The 17,010-nt window shown below is 33.9% G+C and overlaps 2 protein-coding genes across 2 annotated transcripts; both read left to right on the forward strand.

Moving 5' to 3' along the window:
* The first annotated feature begins 1,597 nt into the window (after positions 1 to 1,597).
* Positions 1,598 to 7,688, forward strand: LOC120339523 (retinol dehydrogenase 12-like). The gene is made up of 6 exons (XM_039407668.2): positions 1,598 to 1,868; positions 4,420 to 4,552; positions 5,319 to 5,428; positions 5,681 to 5,849; positions 6,153 to 6,372; positions 6,821 to 7,688. Exons 1-6 carry the CDS (start codon positions 1,680 to 1,682, stop codon positions 6,924 to 6,926), a joined length of 927 nt encoding a protein of 308 aa, XP_039263602.2. The 5' UTR covers positions 1,598 to 1,679; the 3' UTR covers positions 6,927 to 7,688.
* Positions 7,689 to 12,243: 4,555 nt separating this feature from the next.
* On the forward strand, positions 12,244 to 15,876 carry LOC144427160 (retinol dehydrogenase 13-like). The gene is made up of 6 exons (XM_078115916.1): positions 12,244 to 12,487; positions 12,808 to 12,940; positions 13,729 to 13,838; positions 14,228 to 14,396; positions 14,713 to 14,932; positions 15,423 to 15,876. Exons 1-6 carry the CDS (start codon positions 12,299 to 12,301, stop codon positions 15,514 to 15,516), a joined length of 915 nt encoding a protein of 304 aa, XP_077972042.1. The 5' UTR covers positions 12,244 to 12,298; the 3' UTR covers positions 15,517 to 15,876.
* The last annotated feature ends 1,134 nt before the right edge of the window (positions 15,877 to 17,010 follow it).

The following is a 17,010-nucleotide window of genomic DNA, read 5'->3' on the forward strand; positions in this document are numbered from 1 at the left end:
AAAATTTCCCGTTCCGTCAAATTGTGTTTTAATCATCGTGAGTCATTCGTTCAAGACAAAACGAACCAATTGCAATTTAAAAAAAAACTCGAATGCTAGATTATTTCGCAAGTTGGTGCTTTACATTTATATATATCTCTATTTACAAATTAACGTAGACAAATCTCAAAGTTGTTACTGTTGCAAGTATTTAGTTACAACTGTATAATGCGTATAATTTTTCTTTTTACATTTTGAGAAAGCTATCTCTGTTGTATCACCCATGTTGATGAGCAAAATATATTCACTACGAATTATAGAACAAGCGATTTATTCGATTGATACTTGAGAAAATATTAGAATTCATAGTTGAGATTATGTCTGAAATTACTAGAAAATTCTATCCGCAATATAAATTCTAATGTGGCACCATGACTTAGCGTATAGCTTCATTAGTCAGCATAATTTTGAAATTGATTTGTGTTTTTATAACAGTCCAAAATTTTACATGTCTGAGCATGGCAAGATGATATATTTGTCTCACTTATCTTGAAATGTTTTTTGGAATGATCAATCTTTCATGCATTGTAAATATGGTTTCACTTTGTTTGCAATCACGTTGGCTAAAAGCTAGATCTGTTCAACAATTTGGCATACCATGTAATCGAACATTTTGTGGTGCTATAGTATTACAGGCGGGTTGCAAACTTGAGAAAAAAAGACATTTCCAAAAATGATTGATTTAATTTATAACGTGAAGGCAACTTCCTGTAAATCGAATCACACTGACTATTTGGTATCCCTTCTTGGATATAAGATCGCGTTTGATAAAAATTCCGAACTCGTGTGGAATCATCAAGAAAAATAACAAAATCAAAAAAGTTACGCCGAATCTCACTCCTAACCAAATTAGAACAAATTAGTATTATCAGTGAATGGTCGTATTTTGGTTAAATAATATTAATTTAAATGCTAGTTTCAATAAAACAGTTAATGTTTTTCGATGTCTAAACGGTAAGAAGGGAAAAGAATTAAAGGAAAAATCATAAAAGCGAGTGCTTATGTGAAAACAGTTCCCGCTGTATTTGCAAATTATTTGTATTCATTAGCAATCAATGAAAGATGTTCTCCGTATTATTCATAGTCTCGGCTTATAAGAGTTTGCATGAGCCTAAAAATGAGTTTCTTTCAGTGACTATGCGTTGAATAAATATAGCTAATAACTGTAAGAATGCAGTATATATATAAATGTACCAGTTCATAATGGAAAAGAAAACGTGACAATTTCGAACAAAATACATGGAAGTAAAATTAACCATTAATGCCATTTGTGATATTTGTAAGATAGCGTTCCCGCGCTATCTTGCTTATTGTTTCTTATTCGACCGAAGTAAAAGGGTTAATAAAAATCTAGTATGACTCAGCATAATAACGAGATTGTGACGAAATCTTATTTATCATTAAAGACCTTCGCCAAGTGTGGTAGAATAGTTGCCGAGATATTTTATATATTGAGTCATTGACAAAACTTTGTGAATCGACTATTTATACTTGCTCAATATAAATAATGGATTTGTTTGCTATCACCATTACTATAAGCCACAGTCCGATCAATAGCTTGTCTTTGAATAGACTGGCTTCAATCGTTGAGTTGTTTTGTTGTAATATTTTTGAATAGTGGGTCTTTATGTGGAGATCAGATGGCGCCAACCAAAAGTGCAAAAAGCGGTAGAGTTACCAAAGACTTGGAAATAGCTGGGAAGACTGTTTTAATCACCGGCGCAAACACCGGAATAGGTTTAGAGACTGCAATTGATCTTGCGCAACGAAAAGCTAAAGTCATAATAGCTTGCAGAAATTCACAAAAAGCAGAATCGGCGAAACAAAAAGTAAGTCTTTACCCTTTCTTTCTTCTCTTTTTATATTTGGAGTTTAATTAATGAAACGGCAATCTAATATAAGCACCTCACAAACTTGATGAGTCTAAAAGCCCATCTGCAATCCATTCTGCAAGCTATTTGAATTACGATATTCACATCCATTAGATCAGTGGTTCCCAAACTTTTATTTCGCGACCCCAATTGTCATAAAATCAAAGCCTACAGATACTCGCGACCCCACAACTAGGAACGTTCAGCAACCTGGAAAATTAATATATATATATATCGTCACGCTAATAACCGAATTGCGTAAGTCATTTTTAGCGCAGTTTTGAGAAAAACGTAAAAAACTTCCTAATGATATTGTTATGCCATTGAGAGTCAATAATTTGCCATGGTTCAATTTTTTTGATCGTAGCCGGATTTAAATTAATTTGTATGACGCAGTTAAGTGACATCATAATGGCGCACTATGACTTAGGCAGAAATGTGTCTATGACTTGGGGACATACGCAATTTTGCAACTTTACTATATGCACCAGTCCTGAAAACTAAACATTCCAAAAACGAATGTAATTCTCAGTATCTTCAATGTCTAATCCCCCAAAATAGCTAATCAGTTTTCAATTACATTATTTTTTATGTTTAAAAATATATATTTTATCAATATAACACGTTCTGCACACCTACCGAAATAAGACTAAGATTAAATATAAAGAATAAAACAGCAATACACCCAATATAAAAGCCAACCAAGGTGAATTGGACTCGGACAGTGAATATCACAAGTGCACGTCTTCTTATACTGTAGTATAAATTCAAATTAATACGCGCTAAGTTAGAATCCGAGATGCAAAAACTCGAAAATACTTCGGCGAGGTTATTTTGCCTTTGTGACGTCACAATAGTCCTGCGGTAACAATGATAAATCATTATGACAAAACAATTGCACAAATGTACATGTCATACTAAATCTCCATTTTCATGGGTTTCGGAATTCTTAAAATAAAATCTGAGTTAACAGACAGGTGCGCAGCATTACATAAATACCTATTTTATAAAAAACTCAAAATCGCCAAAAGTGACTTACGCAATTCGGTTATTAGCGTGACGATATATAACTTTAATTACAATGTACCCGTATATCGACTGAAAGTGGATGTTGGCGGGGAACATTAGCACAAAAAATATATGAACGATTACGGCAATAGCGCCGGAAAAACAGGGAAACCTAAGAAGATTTGATAACACATGGCATCGTATGAAAACCACGGTGCAAAAAGTCCTTAGATCAGAATTATAATGGTTCTTTGGCGAAACATAGACGGACTCGATAAGATGTTGTAGATTGTAAGGAAGCGTACGATAATTCGGAAATAGTAAGATTGCTTCTAAATATACATAAATTTTAAATCCTATTTAGTATATTCCAACAGTGTCTTTATTATTTTCAGTTCAACATTAAAAATTGCACCATTATCAATTCGAACGTAAAACAGAGCATGGAATTAATATAGGAAAAAACGTGTACGGAATCACATATTTTAAGTGACTTTTATTATGCTAGAACTTGTTGTTGTTTCGTGTTTGACTGCTCCGAACGCTTCGAAATTATGTATTAAACGTCTAAATACGTAATATTGCAATACGAAAATGATCACTTTCATGTGGACAAAGCACGTACCCTACTCGCAGATTTTAGACACGTTCGCGAATTAACAAAGCGCTTTCGCAACTGATCGACACTTAAAGTGTAATTACTCGGCCAAGACACCGCCTTGCAACCAATACCATACTTATCAAACACCTGATTAAGGGCCAATCGCCAAAAGAGCAACTTTGCTTTGTATATATATTCAATAACCAAGCGGCTACACTGGTACAAAATAACAAACCAAAATAATTTTTCGCTGTCTGGCAAAAAATCAGATTCGCGTACCGGCGGGTCAACTACTCATTCGGATGCAACATGATCGAAAAACCAATAAAAAGGAAAATATCATTGGCGCTTGTGCCACAGTCAATCAATTACGTTTACTAATAATTAGTACTTGCTGACCAGCTGGAGAGGGACCGCATGAAAGATTTACCGAGCAATTTTGGCGCCGTTTGAACAAAAATGGTCGAGTTATTGCTGAAAAATCCGAAGTTACGCACTTTTACGGTATTTGCAACTATTACAAATTCCACTTTCCAAGTTTCTAAACCTAGTCAATTGTATGCATATGTTTGAAAAAAGTAGGCGACCCCGGAAAATCTTCACGCGACCCCATCCAGTGTCGCGACCCACAGATTGGGAAAAACTGCACTAGATGACATGCCGAATTAGTTGATTGCATTTTCGGTTTGCTTCGAATCTTTTGGACAGCTAGGAATACTGACGAACATATCAGAATGCTAGAATTCAGATGAGGTTTTTAACCCGTAGTAGTATATATTTGCGTTTTAACTACACTATTTCGTTGTCTATATTCCAATAAAGTTGCCAAGTCAATGTTCCAAAGTCTAAACAACAACCTAATATACATCTCAATTTTATGAAGTTAGTTTTCCTTTGTAGATTATAGAAGCATCGGGCTCAAACAATGTCGTTGTGAAACACCTAGATCTGGCATCATTCGAGTCGATCCGAAAATTAGCTGCTGATATAAATGCGTCTGAAGAACGACTTGATGTATTAATAAACAATGCAGGTACATAGTAGATTCATTCTAATCAAAACAAGAGAGCAAAGTTCAAATATATGTACGCGAAGGCCCAATGAGCATCAGCAGTGCCGGTAGTCTATTCCAGTGTTCCCAACGTGTGGTTGCGACCCAACGATGGTTCGCCTGAAAATCCTCTTCAACCGCTTGTTTCTTAGCGAAAGCATAGGAGTTATTGATTTTATTGGACAAGAAATGTACATATGGATCGTTTTCCTGTTACAGGTACTGGTGGGTTACCGTATATCTGTTCCACAGTCCTCCCTTCGTTCATGATACCCTACGATCTTCGGCGAATTGATGGTGAAATATTTCGATTTGGTCGTCGTGTCTATATAATTGAGCATTGATCTCGTGTTTTCTCGTGAATTTCTGTGTTTATTTTGTATTTGGCATTGAATTGTCGCCTAATAATAATTATATGTGAGAATATCAGCTCGTAAAAACTTGACAGCATCTATTATGTCAAGCTCAACAAGAAAGTGTAGTGATGAGTAACAATCTACGCAATATTAGTTGATTTGTTGTCTGAATTGCCTGTGCAAGGCAAGAGGGTGTCATTTAATATAGGGTATGCTGAGTCAATCGAACTCTTTAAAATCAATTGGATTTTTTATTACAAGAACGGATTTACCCTGGAAAAACATTACGCCACGGAAGACAAAAAACAACCACAGAGATTTTTGCAAAAAAAAATTAATCGTATAAGAACAGTAATTAAATGAGTATAAATTTTAGTCAAAATATTTTTAAGGTCTTGTTTTATCAACATACGAAGAAACTGCAGATGGATTTGAAATGCATTTTGGAGTCAATCATCTGGGGCATTTTCTCCTTACGAGTTTACTTCTAGATTTGTTGAAAGTAAGTCAAGGCTAAAAGTGAACTTAAGTTAATATTATAATAGAACAAAATCATTGGAAATTTTATAAGATTAATAATAATATCTAAGGCGTGGACAGCGCATTTATTGTGTTTTAATTGAAAAAAGGTAGTAATATCGAGCGGATTTTCTTACTGTAAACTTCACCCCCGAGAATAGTAAATGTTACTATAACAATAAAAACTTGATTTCATAGTATTGTATTCATACCAAAAAAAAATCTGAATTTCCAGCGAAGTGCTCCAAGTAGAATTGTCAACGTTGCTTCCTCTGGCCACCAGGCTACTACTATCAATTGGAATGATCCAAACAGGAAACATAATTTCAATGGACTGGAAGCATATTGTCAAAGCAAATTAATGAATGTATTATTCTCAAGGGAACTCAGCAAAAGACTTGAAGGTGCGAAGTAATTTAGTATATTATACAAAATCAAATCTATGTTAGGCTACATGTAAGTAACAAATGCAGTTTGGAAAGACTGGGATTTTCTTACAAAATTACATCCTTGGAAAGGTAGTTAGCGTGTGACACGGAGCCCTATAACTCTAAACTGCTACGCAAGGCGCACCTACATTCGATACTTATATACCAATGTATGTGCTGGCATATCATAATTAGCATTTTAAAGGATCATATATTTATATAAAAGCTATATACCATGTAGGAAAGTCAATTTATTTACAGCGATATTTATAATTTCAGGTACTGGAATGACATCTAATAGTTTACATCCTGGTGTGGTGGAAACTGAGCTCAATCGTGATATGGGATGTTGTAGAATGTCAGGATTTCTGGCATGCATGACAACGTGTATATTTACTTTATGTCCGTGCATTTTAGTCGATGTAGAGAAGGGAGCACAAACTTCTGTTTACTGTGCAATCGCTCCGGAACTGGAAACTGTAACCGGAAAATATTTCAGGTGTGAAATATGAAAATGAGTATCATGATCAACCTATCTTGATAAAAACATACATTTTTCTCCTCAATATAAATTATATCATCAAATCGCGTTGCAAAATGAAATAAAAAATATTCAGAATCAGTTTGTGGATATTCAATTTTACAAACGTTTTCAGTGTAAAAATAAATAAAATAGGTGCAGAAGTATATATGGCTTTAAATGCTTTTGTGAATATTTTCCTATTGAAAATTTCTCACAAAATTCTTGTATGTGAAAAAGTAAATTACTCTTGAAACTAATGTATTAATATACTGATTTCGAAAATGCTTTGATGTACACTTTGGGCTGTACTTAATCAGGCAGATTTAATTTTTTTCTAACAACGAAATCAAATTTGCTTTTGTCGAATTGAAAGTTCAATTTTTTGACTAATTAGTCAAATTTGTATTTTTTTATGAATCTGAAGTGGCTGTAAAGTTGTGAGAGAAGCAAGTTATGCTAGAAATGATAAAAGTGCAAGTAAGTTATGGAAGATGAGTGAAGAACTAACTGGACTGATGAATGAAAATTGAACCTGAAGCAAAATCAGAAAAAGAATGACTAAATTACCTTTGAAAACGTTGGGTCGGATTCACAAACACTCAACTTTACTATTCAATTTTGATTCTCAAGTTTACTATAAAAATCACTGACTTTCCTCATGAAATACGTCCGTTTTCATATTGTAGATTTGGTATAGCGTGCGATTTTCTCAAAAAAGAGGGCATTGTACATGAACTTTCAGCGGTCTCCAACACAGTAAATTAGATTGTTTTTAATGTATATATATGAATTCAACATTTTGTGTTCTTCAATGCAGAAATATTTCAACAATCGCACGCAGCAAAAAAAGATTTAAGAGATTCATTTGCTGCTTATAGATCCATACCATGGATCGAACGTGTTAGAATGTTAAAAATAGGCAAGAAACAAAATAATTTTTACATGTATTCTTTCTATTTCACAATTGTTCACAAAACTCGTCTGTTTTTTACCTCAATTATTGAGATGATTTGTTTTCCCGACACAGTTTATCATGCTTTTATCTATGCTATTATAATTTATGTATCGGTTTTTGCAAAATAACCAACTAACATCGCTATCTAGAGATAGAAAAATCTTAGATATTATATATCTAAGACAGGGGTTCCTTTCAAGTGTCCAGTGCGACCCCAGGTCAATATGTATTTTTTTTTTCACGAAACCATAGACTTTAGACTTTTCTCACTGGACTTCTGAATTTGGTCATGTGGTGGTTTTAAGTAAAATATGCTAAACATTTAAACTCTTTATTTTAATTAACAATTAAATTAACAATTGAGTGTTAAGCGTGTTCAAAAACGTCAGTAAGAAGCGCAAGGCGAGCAAAAAAGTGTGGATCATGAAAATAACGAGCGTTCTCGTGCCCCTTATCTTGCAAAAATATGGCAAGTTCACGACGAAGAAGGAAAACCCATTCCAAAGTTTTTCCTCTTGACAGCCACCTGACAGCAGTGTGCATTAATAATGTGTGATGATTTGAATTTTCAGTAATGCACAATTGTTTGAACAAGCGGGAATTTAGTTCTCTAGCTTTCACATAATTGACAGTGGATATGACTATCTGCATTACATCAGAGAAGTTCGGAGACAAGTTTTTTGAGGCCAAATTCTGACGTTGAATTATACAGTGGTTTATCTTAATGTGAGGATATTTACTAGAAAGAATTCCCAGAACTCCAATATTCTTTCCCATCATTGATGCTCCCCCATCCAAACTATACATTCGATCACTTTATTCCAATCTAGGTTATTTTCAGTGAAGAACTATTCAATGCCACTAAAAATATCTTCGCCTCTTGTTGTGGTTTCAAGTGAAATGCAAGCAAGCAGTTCCTCAGTGACTGAGCTCTCTTTCAAAAATCTTCCAAAGATCAGAAGCTGTGCTTGTGCTGTTGTATCACTTTACTCATCCACTGCCAGGGCTGTTCATGGCGAATTTCTGAAATCCTCTAAAATCTGTTCATTTAGATCAGCTGCAATAGTTTGAATGCGTCTTGTTATAGTATTATTACTAAGAGCAGAGTTATTAACACCTTCCTGTACCTTTTTAGCAAATAGTTTACCCTCAAATACTTCACATAAGATGTTTAAAGCAGGCTTTATAATAGTCTCCCCCTCAGTGAAAGGTCGCTTATGCCGAGCAATAAGAAGGGCTGTCTTGTAAGAAAATATTTCGATCTTTTCTTTTTGTGATAGAACCCTGCATAAAACTGCCTGCGACTTGATTAAACTTTCATAACGATAATGGAAAACTAAAACTCTCTTGCGGGCCTCTTCTAAGCTATCAGATTACCAGATAGATCACTCAAGGCGAAAATACTCCAGCTGTGGAAAATAATTTTGAGTGATTTTGAAAGTGACCAACGTGTATAAAACGGTAAAGTGGCAATACAATTAGCACGGAGCTTTCTTTAAAACATTTTAGTCCCAGTAGTTATATCAATGCTATGTATCTGAAAAGTTAACGAACATCGGAGACGTAACAAATTACTGCATAAGCATGTGAGTAGGGAAGGTTAGGGCACATCGCATCTTTTGAGCCCTATAATCTGCTCATTCATTCGACATTGTGTGGCTAATGAAGACTATATTACTAAGTTGACGAGTTGATATCAACGTCATTACTTATCGATTTTAATCGGTAAGTATGTTGATAGGTATTTGTCTGTCTGTCTGTTAGATGCACGCGATATCTCACGAAAGCGAGATTGAATCTGCTCCAGATCTTGCATGTGCATTCATCATGTGTCGTACCAGAAGCCTATTGATTTTGGATAAATTATGCCTAATAATTAGCGAGTTATTAAATAATTAGTGATGGGACACAAGGTGTCACTATGGAGTGAGAGCGCTGCTTTGGGGATCCCCTAACTTTCGATCGATAAGTCTTCGGTCTCTGACCGATTTTGTTTATATATTGATTGCCACATAAATTCTGTTTTGAACCAAAAAACACAAAACTTAGGCTTTTTTTTAAAATAGGACATCTAAGAAACAATTCGTTTCAAAACCTTATAGTAAACTTGTCGACATTCAGGCATATGCAAGAAATAATGAACTTTACTTTTCTTATTGAACTAGAACGGCTGTTGCTTCTATTTTATCCTTTTTTTTTCGTTAGGCTTAATAGTTTTTCCTGTGAAACTTTAGTGTACTATAGATTCATTCAATTCACCTATATACAAAGTAAAATATCACTAATAATTCTCCACAATATGCAGAATTTTTTTGTGGAAATAAACATTCGTGGCTCCATAACATTGATTAAAATTGCAAATGCAAATGCTTTTTAAATCACTTCTATATTGTGGTCAAAAATTCAGCATCGCCACAGAAGTTTCTCGTTGTTCGCAATTTAGCATTTATATATCTCTATTTAAAAATAAACGTAGACAAATCTCAAAATTGTTACTATTGAAGATTCAGTTATAACTGTATAATGCGCACGGAAAAAAATTGTTTTCACACTTTTCCGTGCATCGAGTATCGACCGATATTGATTCGCTACAAATTATAGAAAAAGCGATTTATTCAATTCATACTCGGGAATACTTCAGCAAATTATGTATGGAATTACTAGAAAATTCTATCGGCAATATCAATTTTAATGTGACCCCATGACTCAGCGTATAACTTTATTAGTCTGCATAATTTCGAAATTGTTATATGTTATTATAATATTCCAAAATTATGCATGTTTAAGCATGGCAGAATGATAAATCGGACGTGATTTATTTGTTTAATTTACCTTAAAATGTTGTTAAAATGATCCATCTTTCATAAATTGTAAATATTGTTTCACTTTGTTTGCAAACACACTAGCTAAAAACTAAATCTGTTTAATATGTTAATTTGGTACCATGTAACGTAATTGAACTCTGTTTGACTCTTGATTTAAGGGCGGGTTGTAAACTTGTGAGGAAAGGCATTAAAATGAAAATGCTCATCCAACATTTGAATATTAGAAAATCCAAATGCCATTTATAACCTACAATTTGATTTCGGTCGTGATGACAACTACCTATAAATCAAATCGCACTGATAATTTGGTATCCTTTCTTTATATATATAAGATCGCGTTTGATGCAAATTTTGGAATTCGTGAGAAATTTAATAAGAAAAATAATAAAATTAAAAAATGTTTGCCCAAAAAGATAAGCTGATTCTCACTTCTAATCAGTTGCAATAGCCACTTTAGGACTAATTAGTATCCCCTGTGAATGATCATGACCTGGTTAAATAATATTAATTTAAATGCTACTTGCAATACAACAGTTAAAATGTTAATTTTTTTCGGTTTCTAAACAGTAAGAAGGGAACAGAATCTGACACGAAAACCATATGTGAAAACAGGAAAACTTCGTTTTTCCCATTTCATTTTTAACAACGTCTTCCATAGGATGCAAGGTGTTTGTAACTAAAATTTTTCAAAACAATTTAAACATTCTCACAATCAAAAAGGGGGTTAGTTGAATTGAAATTACGTTCATTTTACTCCACATATTTAGCTCAATGATACATAGCGCGTAAACGTTACTGTACCTAATCTTTGTTTGAAAGGTCACATGGGTTGTGCACTTGGAATATTCGTTTCATTCAAAAAGATCTCTACGAACTTTCGTTATAATAGCAAGCTACAATTTATAAATCAGCGTTGTAATTGTAAAAACGCAGTATACAAGCGTATCAGTTCATAATGGGAAAGAAAACGTGATAATTTTGAAGAAAAGACAAAGGTTTAACCTTAACCGTTGATGCCCCTCGTGATACTTTATAACAGGGGTAGCAACCTTTCAAAACAGATCGCGTTCGACTGATCCTACACAAGGTCCTACACAAAAATGAATGGGCACTGAATATCCAGATAACTGCACACATACATACAAAAAATTCCACCGCAGACAATCAGTAAGCTTCGTGGACACATTATTATTAAAATCGACACAAAATTTTGATTTTGTATGTTCTATTTAAGTTGTTGATTTGGTTATTTAACTCTACCCGGAGTAAATGTTTTATTATTTATTTGAGATTTATTTAAATCATACAATTCAGATAAAAGGCGTGCCTAATTTTTAGTCGTAAATGTTGAAAATTTCTCAAGAAACCTTGCCATGTAATCATGTATTATCCAAACAGCAAAAAATGAATATCCTCAAACCATGAATGTTACATGACTGCTAAAACCTCCGAACGCGATTACTCGCTCGCTTGCTTAGAATTAGAACAATTTGGGCATATTGATGCCACTGCTACCATTGCGAATAAAATTTATCACACTACTCTTGGAGTGAGACTTACTGCGGAAGTTATTGTAGGATGGTCATCGTTTGTCAGTCTAGACGGCACCTAATTTTTAAACCCTGGCAGCAGAAAAACTTGCGTTCAGTAATATGCTCTATCGGGCTTGCCCATACTTAAATACTGTATGTGTATATTGTATTTTGCGCATGTAAAGTACTCTATTATTCCTGTTGTAAAAGACACAACTGGTTCGAGGCAATTTTGGAGGGTATTTTAATAAAATTCACGAAGCTTGCTTATTGTTTTCAATTCGTAAAATAATTATTAAAAATTTAGCATATGACTCAGCATAATAACGAGATTGTGACGAAATCTCATTTTTTAAAGACTAACCTTCGCCACGTGTGGTGGCATAGTTGCTGAGATATTTTATGTATTGAGTTATTGACTGAACTTTGTGAATCGACTCTTCATACTTGCCCAATATAAATAACGGGTTTGTTTGCTATCACCATCATAAAAGCCACAGTCCGATAAATAGCTTGTCATTGAATAGATCGGGTTAATAGTTAAGTTTTGTTGTAATATTTTTAAATGTAGGGGTTTATGTGAAGATCGGATGGCGTCAACCAAAAGTGCAAAAAACGGTAGAGTTACCAAAGACTTGGAAATAGCTGGGAAGACTGTTTTAATCACCGGCGCAAACACCGGAATAGGTTTAGAGACTGCAATTGATCTTGCGCAACGAAACGCTAAAGTCATAATAGCCTGCAGAAATTTACAAAAAGCAGAATCGGCGAAACAAAAAGTAAGTCTGTACCTTTTCCTTTGGATTCAAAGTTTAATGAAAGGGCAATCTAATATAAGTTAGCACTACACAAACTTGATGAGCCTAAAATCATATCTTCTATTTATCTATTACATTACGTTTATTACATTTTCGGTTTGCTTCAAATCTATTGGCCAGCTTGTAAAGCTGTCGAACATATCAGAAAACTAGATGTCAGATGAGGTTGAACTATACTATTTCATTGTCCTTATTTATATAAAGATGCCAAGTCAATGTTCCAAAGTCTAACAACAACCTAATATGTATCTTAATTTTATGAAGGTAGTTTTTTTTTGTAGATTATAGAATCATCGGGCTCAAACAATGTTGTTGTGAAACATCTGGATCTGGCATCATTCGAGTCAATCCGAAAATTAGCGGCCGATATAAATGCGACTGAAGAACGACTTGATGTATTAATAAACAATCCAGGTACATAGTAGAATTATTTGAATCGAAACAAGAGAGCAATGCTGAAATGTACGCGAAGTTCCAATGAGCATTCGCAGTGCCGGTAGTCTATCCCAGTGTTCCCAACGTGTGGGTCGCGAGCCGCGACCCAAAGATGGTTCGCCTTCTTTATCTCCGCGTTCGTTATGCTTCAGTGAAGCCACACCACAATTAAAAATAACTCGATTACGGCATACATAAGCTTTGGATTACGGCAAACAATCACAGCGCTCCCACTAGTGCAACTTTGAGGTACTGTTGAAATAAATTGTGCAAAAATGATTATTCTGTATTTGTAATTTAATTCTGCGACCATAAAAGAACAAAATATTGGAATAAAAATTGACTGTTTATAGCCGTATAGCGTGTTCGGCCATATTTGAGCAATTAAAATTTTGAATTAATTGATCCATTAGTTGCGGAAAGAAGTGATTTTCTCAACGAAAAGAGAAACACTAACAACAACAGCAACAAGAATAACAACAACAGGAATTCAGCAAATCGATCTATAAGTGTAGTCATGATTAAGAATCTACGCTATATTAGTTGATTTGTTGCCTGAATTGCCTATGCCGAACAAATGGGTTCCATTTAATATCGGATCATCCAAACTCTTTAAAGTCGATTGAATTTTTTATAACAAGAACGGATTTACCCTTAAAAAAACATTCACCGAAGACAAAATACAACCTTGGAAATTTTTACAAAAAAATTCAACCTATGAGAACAGTATTAATTTAAATATAAATTTTAATTAAAATATTTTTAAGGTCTTGTTTTATCAACATACGAAGAAACTGCAGACGGATTTGAAATGCAATTTGGAGTCAATCATCTGGGGCATTTTCTCCTCACGAATTTGCTACTGGATTTGTTAAAAGTAAGTCAATGCTATGGTAAAGGTAAACCTGGATGTTACCATTGCGCTTTGCAACAAAAATCAGCATTATAAGATAACTGGTGATGGAGAATAATAATTGTTATGATGCAGACAGCGAATTGATTGTGTTACAATTGGTAGGTAGAAGGATCGAGTCGAATTACCGTAAATTAATCCTCAAGATTACGAAATGTTGCGATAACACTAAAAACTTTAAAAGTTGTGTTCACATCGGAATAAATCTAAAAATTGCTTTTAAAAGTACCTAAAAGAAATGAATTGCAAGATAATGAATGGAATGGAATCAAGTTTCTGTATATTCACACCTAAGAAAAAGGATCAAAATTCCAAGTCAAACATAACCCCCCAAAAAATTTTTGAATTTCTAGCGAAGTGCTCCAAGTAGAATTGTCAACGTTGCTTCCGCTGGCCATCAGGCTACTACTATCAATTGGAATGATCCAAACAGAAAAAATAATTTCAATGGAATGGAAGCATATTGTCAAAGCAAATTAATGAATGTTTTATTCTCCAGGGAACTCAGCAAAAAACTTGATGGTGCGAAGTAATATAGTATGTTATACATTATACGATGTTTATTCAATGTTACCTGTATGTAACAAATTCTGTTTGGAAAGACTAATATTTTTCTGTTGCAACAGGAATAAAAAAAAAATTACATCATTGGAAAGAAAGTTAGTCTGTGACATGGAACCCGATAAGTAAACAGCTATACAATGCGCACCAGCGTTCGATACTTGTATACCAATGTATGTGCTGGCATATCATAATTAGCGTGCATTTTGAAGGATCGTTTGAAGTGGCTTCTAAAAGACGAAAGTATATTTATTTACGATTATGTTTGTACTTTCAGGTAGTGGAGTGACATCTAATAGTTTACATCCGGGTGCCGTGGAAACTGAAATCGGTCGGGATTTGGGATGTTGCAAAATGTCAGGATTCCTGGCATGCATGACAATATGTTTTTTTACTTTCTGTCCCTGCGTAGTAGTTGATGCAGAGCAGGGAGCACAAACATCTGTTTACTGTGCAATCGCTCCGGAACTGGAAAATGTAACTGGAAAATATTTCAGGTGTGAAATAAACAAAACAAATGAGTATCATGATCAACATACATTTTGCTTCTCAATATAAATCATAACATCAAATGGCGTTACAAGAGGAAATAAAAATTGAAAATAAATACAATCCCGTATCAGTTTGTAGATATTCAATTTTCCAAACGTTTTCAGTGTATGAAATAAATAAAAATAGGTGCAGAAGTATATATATATGGTTTTAGTTGTTTCTTGTGAATATTTTCATATTGAAAATTTTTCATAAGCGTCTTTTATGTAAATTAGTCTTGAAAGTAATGTATAATATACTGATTCCAAAAAATGCTTAGATGTACACTTTGGGCTTCACTTATTCGGGTAGATTTAAATTTTTTCTAGCAACAAAATTAAATTAGCTTTTATCGAATTGAAGGTTAATGATGTAATTAATGCTGTTTTGGAAGTTAAATGCAAGTCTTCTACTAATTACTCAAATTACCCTTTAATATTTTACATTTATCATAAGTGGCTGTAAAGTTGTCAGAGAATCAAGTCATGCTAGAAATGATGAAAGTGCAAGTAAGTTATGGGAGATGAGTGAAGAACTAACTGGACTATGAATGAAAATTAAACCTGAAGCAAAACCAGAAAAGGAATGAATACATGAGCTTTAAAATTATTGGGTCGGATTCACAAACACTCAATTTTAATATTCAATTTTGATTCATAAGTTTACTATGAAAATCACTTTTCTAATTAAATACGTCCGTTTTCAGATTGTGAATTTGGTATAGAGTGTGATTTCGTAAAAAAAAGCAATGAACATGAACCTTCAGCGGGCTCAAACACAGTAGATTAGATTGTTTTTAATTTATATATATGTTGAATATTCCTTCTATTGAAAAAAGTATGCAATTTTATATAATTTGTATTTAAAAATATTTGCATTCGAATATGGTTTTTGTGTTTGATCTCGAGGTCTTCGCAATCTTAGTTTCACGCGAGCTCCAATACAGAAATATTTCAACTGCTATCGCCATCGAAAAATGATTTATAAGATTCATTTGCTGCTTTGTTATAGATCCATACCATGTAATGAGGTGTAGTACATGGTGCCTGATTGAAGCGTGTCAGAATGTTAAAAATAGGCAAAAATAATTTTTACATGTATTATTTCTATTTCACAATTACCTCAATTGTTGGGAGGATTTGCTTTTTATGACATAGTGATTTTATCCATGCTATTATAATTTATGTATCGGTTTTGGCAAAATAACCAGAGAAAGAAAACTATTGGATACTATATAACTAAGCTATCAGATCACCAGATAGATTACTCAAGGCGAAAGTACCCCAACAGTGGAAAATAGTTTGGGTGATTTTGAAAGTGACCCAACCATCCACGTGCACAAAATGGTTAATTGCTGTATGAGCAGTGATATGGAATACAAGACAAAGAAAACCTGTTATCTGGAATCAAATAGAACTGAGTTGAATGAATATCAAATGTATGCCCATATTTTAATTAGGGTCTTATGTTCGTCTTGATCAAGTTATGGGGAGTTTTCATAAATATCTTCGTAGAAGATTAAGATATTCAACCGCTTACAAACTGTCAGTATGCCATTCGTATTCATACCATTGAGGTGTATATAACCTCAATGATTTATACAGTGCCCGTAGTTTATTAAGAGTGGGAGTTGCCAGAAAAGGGTAATTGATTGCTGAAGACGAACATATCAGTTGTACTGCTGAGGTAATGCAACTAGTCATTACAATTAGCACTGAGTTTTCTTTAATACTTTTTCGTTCCAGTAGTTATTTCATTACTAGGTATCTGTTAAAAACGAATATCGGAGCGAATTGGTATGTGTAGTATTCGGTCCAAAGCCAGTGTAATTTGCTGAAAATCTTTATGGTGGTTGCGCCATTTTATCAAAAATATATTTTAAATATTCCTAACCAACACACCTTCCTGACTAACTGTTTAAAGACAAGGGTAATTACACACATAAAAAAACAAAAAAATTGTGCTCGGACGTCATGCATTAGTACCGGTACGGTAGGCCTTAAGGGCACCGAGTTTGCTGATAAGATCGGACAAACAATATCGA

Source organism: Styela clava, chromosome 9 (genome assembly GCF_964204865.1).
Source record: "Styela clava chromosome 9, kaStyClav1.hap1.2, whole genome shotgun sequence".
Classification (NCBI taxonomy): domain Eukaryota; kingdom Metazoa; phylum Chordata; class Ascidiacea; order Stolidobranchia; family Styelidae; genus Styela; species Styela clava.